The sequence below is a fragment of the Grammomys surdaster genome, unplaced genomic scaffold (assembly GCF_004785775.1).
Source record: "Grammomys surdaster isolate TR1022 unplaced genomic scaffold, NIH_TR_1.0 126391, whole genome shotgun sequence".
Lineage (NCBI taxonomy): Eukaryota > Metazoa > Chordata > Mammalia > Rodentia > Muridae > Grammomys > Grammomys surdaster.
In genome coordinates, this window is record NW_021621185.1 from 5,247,237 (window position 1) to 5,257,392 (window position 10,156).

General features: G+C 38.3%; 1 protein-coding gene across 1 annotated transcript in view; it reads right to left on the minus strand.

Annotated features, from left to right (window-relative positions):
* Positions 1-10,156, minus strand: part of Adgrv1 (adhesion G protein-coupled receptor V1) — a 543,344-nt gene that overhangs the window by 466,502 nt on the left and 66,686 nt on the right. Inside the window, exons 10-13 of the mRNA XM_028760109.1 lie at positions 7,576-7,752; positions 5,866-6,089; positions 883-1,009; positions 612-797 (exon numbers count right to left, since the gene is read on the minus strand). Of these exons, the coding sequence (XP_028615942.1) occupies positions 612-797; positions 883-1,009; positions 5,866-6,089; positions 7,576-7,752 (714 nt within the window). The remainder of the gene's footprint in view (positions 1-611; positions 798-882; positions 1,010-5,865; positions 6,090-7,575; positions 7,753-10,156) is intronic.

Genomic DNA, 10,156 nt, shown 5'->3' on the forward strand with positions numbered 1-10,156 from the left:
AACCAATTGCCCACTGACTAAAAGGTAAGAGATATGACTTTACATAATATAAAAAAACGAAATGGCCATACTATTCTAAGCCAGTAAAAATTCAAGGCCTTTTCATTGGTGATCAAGTATTCATTTAAATGAGCAAGAATAAAAAGTAAAACTAATTTGAAAGTTGCATATGTATTGCAGTATAAACATATTGGAAGTACATCTGATTCTCCTATTATAAAATACATTAATTTCTTGCTGAAACATAATTTCACAGCAAAGCTTTAGTTCCAAACCATATCAGTAAGACCAGTGAGTATAGACCATGCAGAATAAGAATAAAACGCACCATAAGTGGAGAAAGCTTAGCACATAAGTAAGCCCTGACCACATATGCCCCGAACACATAAGCCAAGCCACTCAGGGTTTCTAGTTCTCGTTTAGACAAGAATGCACTCTTGTAAGTTGAATAAATTGTATTCTGCTTTTCAAGCTTCTTTTTAAATTTTCCTTAACACGAGTACCTAATTCTTTCTAATGTCTTGCTGCCAATGTTCAAAATATTTCTATCCTCAATATCCTGATACTGTCAACCTTTCACAGGGACATGGCACAAGTTCCGACCCGGGTACCTCTGGCGTGCCATCCAGTCTGGTGAGTAGGGTGATAACCACTTCCCGTTCTCCTGGAGTGAATTCCAGCACCCCTGTGTTTCCATAGAATTCATTGCTCTCTCGGGGCTCCACGTGAAAGCGGAGGAACTGCTGAACAAGAGACCCCCTGGATCGAGTAATTCGGAGCTCTACAGCGTCTCCTTCCTTTAAAAACAAAAACCACAAATGTTCAATTTCTTCTAGAACATTTTTTGGAAGTTATGAATCCAGAGTGAAATGTGGAACGTACTTTTATAACATAGGGTCCTCTAGAATCATAAGAAAATTCAAAAATGCCTCCAGGGTCATCATTTTCCAAAATAATCAAGTCTCGGCTGGTATAGCCCGATTTCAGGACGTCGCTCTCCACACTCACCCTGGAAAGTCAGAGGGGAGCGCACTCTGTTAATCTGAAATTTTCAAGATGCTTTTTCAGGCTTTTTTTTTTTTTGAAAACACCAGAAGTATTTACAATTCTTCCAAATAGTTTAAAAAGCAACTAAGGTTCATGCCTTAAAGCAAATTTACATGTGTCAAAAAAACTGTTTTTCATTGATAACACTAAAAGATTTCTGAATTCATTATATGTTTTTACTAGACGTCATAGGTACACAACAATATAGAAATCATTCATATAAAGTATCAAATTCTATCACATTTTATTAGGATTTTAGAAAATTTTAGTTAGTAATTAGTTAGAAAACATATTGAAACAATTTGAAAGCCGCTAGGTGTTGACTTCTCTGAGATGTGTGCTTTAAATGTTTTATTTTACTTACATAGGAATTTCTTGTAAGTCTCCTTAAATACAATTATGTTAATTAAGTAATATATTAATTTGGCAACTACAAATTACAAATGAGTACAACTAGATAAGTAAACACAATTATGATCTGGTTTTCATAAACACTTTTTGTCTTTCAAGTGCTTTCTACATGTCTCAGTTCTAACCTCAACTATTTTTCAGGAAAAAAAGAAAATGTGAAATAGAATGAAAGAAATAAAGTGCTCTAAGATGCTAATATGCAATAACAACAAACATGTGTGTGGGAGTGTGTGTGTGTATGTGTGTGCACGTGTGTGGGGGAGTGTGTGTATGTGTGTGCACGTGTGGGGGGAGTGTGTTTGCACATGTTAGTGTATGCATGTGTACATGTGTGTGGGTGTGGGTGCGGATATACAAACAGATGTGAGTGTGTGGGCACATGTGTGTGTGTGAGTGTGTATGTATACATATGTGTGTGTATATGTGTGTTTACATGTGTGTGGGTGTGGTTGTGGATGTGCAAATGGGTGTGTGTGTGTACATATGTATGAGAGTGTTTATGTGTACATACGTGTTGGGGATGTAGGTGTGTAAGTGTGTGTGCACATGTGTGTGTGTATGTGTGTGTGTGTGTGTGTTGACAAGTAGACAAATGGATAGATAAAGCATTTTATCATTTCAAGTATTTGTGCCTAAGTATAATTAAGATGATCAAAGTGGCTGCAGACTGTGAGACTAGAGTCAGCTCCAGTCAGCTCTAGCTCATCCAAACTGGACTGAACCTCTCTATGTGTGACTTCCTAGGGAACAAAAATGTGGTCAGATCTGGCCCACAAATCACAGTGAAACCACAAGCAATCCAGAGGCATGGCCACAGGTCTGTGGTTCTGTGTGGGAAGGAATAGGAACTAATATGCTTCTGCTTCAAGAAAGTAAACATGCAACACGACACATGCTAGTGAGCACAGGGAGCAGTGCAAAGGGCAGAGCAATGACTTGTTGTGGACAACGGCTACTTCATTTCTATAAACATCATCACTCCTTAAGATCCTCGCTGTGCACATAAGTGAGGAGACATGAAAACTGGACGAGAAGCAGAGTATGCAAATTCAGTGTGAACATTAAATATGTAAAGTTGTTTTCAGACTTTGTAAAATATGCTATCATGTATGATGCAGACTCTAAAACAAAAAAGTCTCTTTAAAACAGAGACACAAAAGGAAGAAAGTGAAAAGATACACCCAGAAACACCACAGATGTCATTTTCTCTGTTAAACAAAATACAAGATTCATAAAACATTTTACCTCCAAACCACAAGAATTAGTCTCTGATGTAAACTCTATGGAACAATAAAATTTAAAATGCTCCTAAATGTGTGATAACACTCAATTCTTCAGTTTTAAATATTAAATAGTTTAAACACATTCATGATGTAAAACACATTCAGGAAGACCCCAAATCCCAAGCCATTCGTACAAATGCCATTGTCACCAGAGAGTGAGAGTGCAAGCCGACAGGCACAGCCAGTGGATAGGCAGCATTGCTCAAGACTGGTCATGCAGAACTGCAGCTTCATCAGAAAACCATCATGCACAGAACAAAATACTGAACCTTCAAAACATGCCATTATCCTGCACACTTACCCAAAATACACAACAAATCTTTCCGTTTCTACCCTGTCAACACAAAAAGAACAATGGGAAGGGTGCAGGGAAGGCAAGCACACCATTTGCTAAATTCTTACTACTACACGCTTAGAGTGGAACAGTAAAATCAAGTTAAAGCACTCTGCATCCCCTAGCACCTACCGTGAGTACTTTTCAGTTTATGGGAACTGTGCACACTGTATTGCTGTTATTCACAAATGCTAGCATGACTGCAGTTATTGACAAACGCTAGCAAGCACACTTTTGTGGAAGATGACCCCTGACCAGTGAGCATGTCCAGTCATTCAAGACACTCCTTTGTTGGCCCCCTCCAGGGCGTAGACGCTTGCCAAGTGCTGTGCACATTCAGAAGCCACAGCAGCTGAGCAAATTTCATTGAGCTGGACTTGTAATTACTCACTTTAATGAGTTTGGGGAAAAATACTTCCATCCTCAAAACTAAAGCCAGTTGCTATTTGAATTAAGATCATCAAAGCTCTGCAGCAGAGACGTCTTGTCTGTACCAGTCAATGTTTGCAGAGAAATATATTCAAGGAGTTATAAGACATCATCACTTTTAATTACGGTTTTATGTCAGGAAATCTAAACAGTTTCCACATCCCCAATGAATTTCATTTTCAAATAACCTTGAAAGGTACACAGAAAATAAATAGACCTTATCATTTATAGAGTTTTATATATATATATATATATATATATATATATAAAATATTAGTTTTTATGAAGTAAAACGACAAAAAAATTGCTTCTTATTACAAACTGTTAAACAAGACAGTACTTTTCATAGGTGTTATATTGACATTACTCTTTTAATATCAGAGCAGCTTTGGTTTGCATTTAGTTTAAATATAAAGTACTTGAATTTGACCTTAAGAGAAAAGTGTGCAATTCATCCTAATAAAGTATCACTGTTTTGTTGCAAAATAATCACACTAGCATTGATTCATTCACTATTTTGCTGAAGCTTGGTTAAAACTTTGCAAAACCATAGGGGGATTCAGACAACACCCCTTTCAAATGGTAAATTCCGTTCTCATTTATTACTTAAGCATTTCTTTGGATACAGGAATGTGCTTAGTTCATTCTTGTTTGCATACCAGTTTCTAACTGAACTGACATGCTAGTGCACATTTTTATTGATATGTTCTACTTTCAAAGATGCAAAATATTCAAAATTAGCCAGTGACTTTCTCTTCACAGTGGTGTGTATAGTCTTTCACACAGGGAAGGGATGGACAGGAAAAGGAAGAGCTTTGAAAAATTAGTATTAATTCATTTCTAATGTTCATGTGACATTTGAAAGAATATAAAGAAAAACTGTTGAATCTCTTGAGGTACAATTTAAATTATTCTTTAAGCATCCAGTTGAGATCAGCCAAGCTGACAAGGTTTCGATGAAGTGCCACAGGCTTATAAGTACCGTTCAATTTGCTTTAGTATTTGTAGTAACTGTCCATTGACTTAATTGTGTTCACACCTAAATTATTTAAAAGGTCCATGAAAAAAAATCTATTTCAAATTTATATTTCATTGATTTTCACTAACTTTTATGAAGTGAAACAGTTAACCATAAGGCACTGTGTAACGTATTATGTTGGCATCAATTAGACTGTGTTGGCTTTTTGGATTTATTGTTTTTACTTTTGTTGAAGAAGAAAATAAATTTCTTTCTTTTGAACGAAACGACCAGTGGCCTCTCAATAGATGTGTTCTCCATACTCTACATTTTGTTCATTCACTTTTTAAATTATGCCAAACTGTGTTTGCCTTCTAGTATCTTCTGTGGGACTAGATTTGTTAGAGATATAATTATAAACAGGTAAAATGATAGGAGCAGAATGTAACAATACCATTAAACACTACGCCAGATATGATGGGACACACCTTTAATCCTAGCACTCCAGGGCAGAGGCAGGTGGATGTGAGGCTGAGGCCAGCCTGGTCTACATAGAGAGTGCCAGACCACAGCCCTCCCTTCCCCACACTCAAACAGATGCATAGGAACTGCTGATAAAATATTTCTTTAAAGCACAGGATTTAGCTTCACTGATTCATTCATTTGCAGTATAAAGAAAAGGCCTCAAATTCAGTCCTGAATCTTAGTTTCTATAACTATGAATTGTGCAATGTCCTCCAGCCACACTGTCATAGAAAGTAACTGTGGGTTTGCTTTCTAAAATTGTTGTCATCAACTAATTAGATTGGATTTTCTCTTTGAAAGTATTTTTCTGAATTTTATAACTAACTAAGTGAAACATAACAGAGGCCCTGAGACTCTGATATTTCTGAAGTACATTCAGAGAAATTCTGGGCTGTTCTTATTACAATGCCTGAAAGATAACACATAAATTCTTGTAATTTTTTATTCTATTAGAAATAAAAATTATTTATTATTTAAATGTCATGTAAAGAGAATGAAGGGTAATCTTTTCTTTTAAAACACTTGATAAAGGTCTAACCTTGGCACTCTTGAAAGTAAAGACAAGAGACAGGAGTGTGGATCCTAACGCTTCAGATGGCTCTGAGCCGCCCTCATGAACACAACAGAACTCATCATGCTGCAAATTTGTCAGCTACCTCTCATAAACTGTCTACGTAATGCTCCCTCAGAGCTAAACAGAGTAGTAAAAGGTCACAAAACATAGTAATCTTCGAAGAGAAAAGCCCTCCCTTGTACAACAAAACAACTGAAAGCCTTAATAGCACTTCTTCATAGCTTTCCCAACATAGGAAGAAATGGTTAAAAACAAAACACTAATCAAACACATAAAAGTTGCTATCTCCTGCAGGAGTGTGTACCTGTCCAGAGAAAGGGTTACAGTTTCATTCAACTCCGGAATGTCATCGCCTTTGATAGTGATGTTGATTGATGTGTCGCTTTGCCCAGAGAAAAACACAACAGAGCCATTAAAGGGGCCAGCATCATCCACAGTCACTGCTTCTGAATTAAAGCCAGAGGGTCGCAAACTCCAGTACACAGTAGCCTGGCCATCCGTTCCATCTCGGTGCAGGGGGATGTATACCTGATTTAAAAAAGGAAAGGAATAAAAGAAGAACTCTGCTGAAATACACGCTCACGCACATACAAATGTAGCTAGCTGATCATCTATTCCCCATATAAAGAGGAAAAGAATCTGGTGGCATTATAAACACACTTGGAGAAGCAGGGCAATAATTTTATACACACTTTTTACTGTTGTTACTAATCAAATTTATCTACAACATAAATCTCACTAATAGACTTATCCTTAGAATTATCTTAATAAAAATGAAATATATTTAAAAGATAAAATATAGTGAAAAATATAAAATGCTGACCATTTTGCTATTCTGGCTAGCAACAGACAGACGTGAGACAAGTAAACAAAGGACAGCCTTAGAAAGGAAATAAAGAAGTAAATAAAACTAACAAAGAGCTGCCTCAGCCACCTGAGGTGGTTAAGACCGGGGACAGTTGAAACAGTAAATTCACAGCTTCAGACAGTGAACCAGCAAAGCACCTCAGTTCCTGAAACAACGGAGACACTTTTAGAAGGGAACTGTAAACTTTAAAAAATGTATAAAGTCAAAATCATTTTAAAACCTGACTCTTTCCTGCCCATTTATAGAATTTAATAACAAAGGAAGCCAACCGTGGTCATGATACTTTGCTATGAGACCTTGATAACAAAACCAATTCCCCTCATTTCTGACCTAAACTTCCAGTCAATTTAAACCAAATCTGACTGGGGCGTGTTGCTACACTGTGGGACAGCAATGCAGAGGTATTCCTAAATAGAAAGACACTTGGGAGGATTCAACTATGGCAACGTATGCTTGGGTTAGGGGAGAGGGTAATATGAATATGCTTTGATGAATGTGTGTATGTATTCATACATATGTATTATTTATATATATAATTATTTTGCTAAGGCTCAGCATTTCACAACTTTACCACCACCACAACTGGCATCAACCATAGGGTGCAGAGCTACCTCTGAGTCTTCAGCCCCACCTGAGGCAGAGTGTTCAGAAGACAGAGCCCCAAAAAAGCACTTGTGTTTCCACAATATGACCACTAAAAACCAGATTCATAATTGTCTATGAAATGTCACAACACTGTGTAAAAATAATCACTATTAAACAGCCTACTCTCATCATGAGCAAAAACTTCTATTTTTAATTAAGATTTTTATAAAAATTCTATTTTTAATTAAAATAGTATTATATCACTTCCCTTCCTCTCTTCCCTCCTTCCAGCCATCTAGCCCCACCCATGCCACCCTAACTCTCAAGTTCATAGTCTCTTTTTTCTATTATTATAGTTGTTACATACATATTTAAGCATCTATGTATACAAATACAGATATAAACACAATCTCTTGCATATAGTTAAAGTGATAGAACAGCCAGATGCGCATCAGTTTTCATTCTAAATGGAGTATCGTCTATTAAATGCAGGTGAACCCTACATTAAAGTCTTCATGTTCTTAGACACATTAGGCATATGAATAGAAAGGGCATACTTACCACCTCAGCAGCAGAATCTTTGGGTTCATGCAAAATGATTGGAAGCTTGCTAAGAAAGCCGATTTCCCCATTCGCAATGGCTGGAGTAACCAGTAATGAAATATTTCTGATTTCCCCAAATCTGGGACTTACTGGTGGAATCGGAGGGAATATGTTAACCAACACCACAGCTTCCAACTATAAAGCACAAACAAAAACAAGAAGGATAGTTTTAAAATTCAGGTCACAGGTCACCAGTAACAAAAACCTCAGGACCTGCCTGTCCCTACACTGTCCCTTTTACACCTCCTGAAGCATCCACCAGAGTCTTGTCTTTTCCTGTCATTAGGTATGATTACTATTTGGGATTCTTCCTGGGTTCTTTACCTTATAACTTTACCCTACCTCTTTAATAATGTCTGAGCATCTCCCTCAAACCCCACGTCATTATAACTGGTTCCTAGAGAGCACCTCACAACTGTCACATGGACATTTTAGAGACAAATGAATCCAAATAGAAACCACTCTCCTGCTCCAGGCCCTATTGCCATTACCTTTTTGTACCTCCACCTGTCTGTCCACCTGGTCACCAAGAGCCAACTACACTGACCCTTTAAAAGCCAAATGTAAAAACTTTCTCCACAGTTTCTACCTGGTTTACACTGATCTATGCATCCAGTCAGCTACCTAAGTCTTCTTTGCCAGACTTAAGTCACTACAAGAAGACCATTCAGAACTCCATTTATACCCAGAGCAACGTAATGCTTAAAAGAAGCACAGCACACACATAACACACTATTAATCTCCAAGTCACTGATGGAGATGTTATTCCCCTCACCTAGAATGGCCCTTCTTTCATCACCTCAGAATATGAAGTATGCAACCTCAAACACCAACTAAATGCCCTCTCTTCCATATGAATATTTCTTGGGATTCTCCAGTTGTCTTCGATCACTTTTGGAAGCTCCAGAAGTGGAAATTTCTGGTTTCTTTAAGAACTCAATTGTGTCACGTGATATTCTTCTGGAAGTTGACTTAAGAAAGGGCATGTGCTGTTTTGTTGAAAACTGACACTTGAGTGACCCTTAAACATGATATTTAGAAAGAACGTAAATAGAATGCTGAAGACAGTGGGAGAAGGCTCTTGCATTGCTATACCATGCAGCACTTTGCATGGCTTCTCTGGGCTTCTCTGGGCTTCTCTGGTCCTCTCTGGGCTTCTCTGGGCTTCTCTGGGCTTCTCTGGGCTTCTCTGGTCCTCTGTGGGCTTCTCTGGGCTTCTCTGGGCTTCTCTGGGCTTCTCTGGGCTTCTCTGGGCTTCTCTGGTCCTCTCTGGTCTCTGCCGGTCTTTGCTGATCTTCATTTCATAGAATGAAATGTGCAAAAGAACTTCTCCTGATATTCCGGCAGAGCCTTACAGTTTCTGCCGGATTATGCCAGCCTGCCAGCCACTGCTGATTTATGTTTGGTGCTTACTATTGGACTAGACTGCTGGTCCTGACAACAAAAAGTGGAATCACCCCAAGGAACTACATCTAAAGAGATCCACAACTCCCTTTTTCTATTAACCTTTTTCTGCAGTTTAGTCTGTTGCTATGTATTGTAATCCTTAATGGGGGGGGGGGGGTGCGGAGACCTGGTTCCCCCAGAGACAAGAGAGTCTGCTCTTAGACCCAAGTGACACTATATGACCTTGACCTCAAGTTATTTCTGAATGATGAATAAAGATGCCTATAGCCTATAGCTGGGCAGAATTCAGGTAGGCAGGGCTTGGTCTTAGCAGCCTTGGGTTCGGAGAAGACCACAAGGAGAGAGAGAGAAGGGGGATGAGAGAGGAGAAAGAGCCATGGGTTAGAAATCAAGAAAGCAAGGCCATGAGGGCTGGCCGACAGGAGTTAAGAGCAGCCCAGATGTAACACAATAAGTAGTAACTCGGTGTTAGTGATAGGAAAGGACATTGTAATAGCATAGAGGACAGGTATGTGCCCAGCTCTATTGCTGATTAAGGTTTACTGTAAATACTAAAAGTTGTTTGTCTTTTACACTGAAACTGAATGATCAAAGGTGGGGTAGAAATCCTGGGTTGATATTAAGTATTTTCTACAACATTCTTCTCTATGTAGAAGGGAGGCTAAAATGTTTAAGAACCCTAACATAGGTTTTGAAGAATCTAAAGCTCTACTACTCTCACTGCTTGTAACTTAGATGTAGAGGTCACATGTTATTAATTCATCATTTTTATGACTTCAATTTTCATTTGTTAGTGTGTCTGTGGAGATCTGAAAGGTCTGTGCCCTCTCAGCATGTTCCCACAACAAGCCCAAACCTGAAATGCAGCTATGCAATGAGCATTGTTATTCCATCCTCCAGGATAACGAGCTCTATACGAGTCACCACACATTGCAACTTTCAATGTCTTACACATGGAACTTCTCTATCTACACTGTTCAATGTCTTACACATGGGGCTTCTCTATCTACACTGTTCAGTGTCTTACACATGGGGCTTCTCTATCTACACTGTTCAATGTCTTACACATGGAACTTCTCTATCTACACTGTTAAATGTCTTACACATGGAGCTTCTCTATCTACACTGTTCA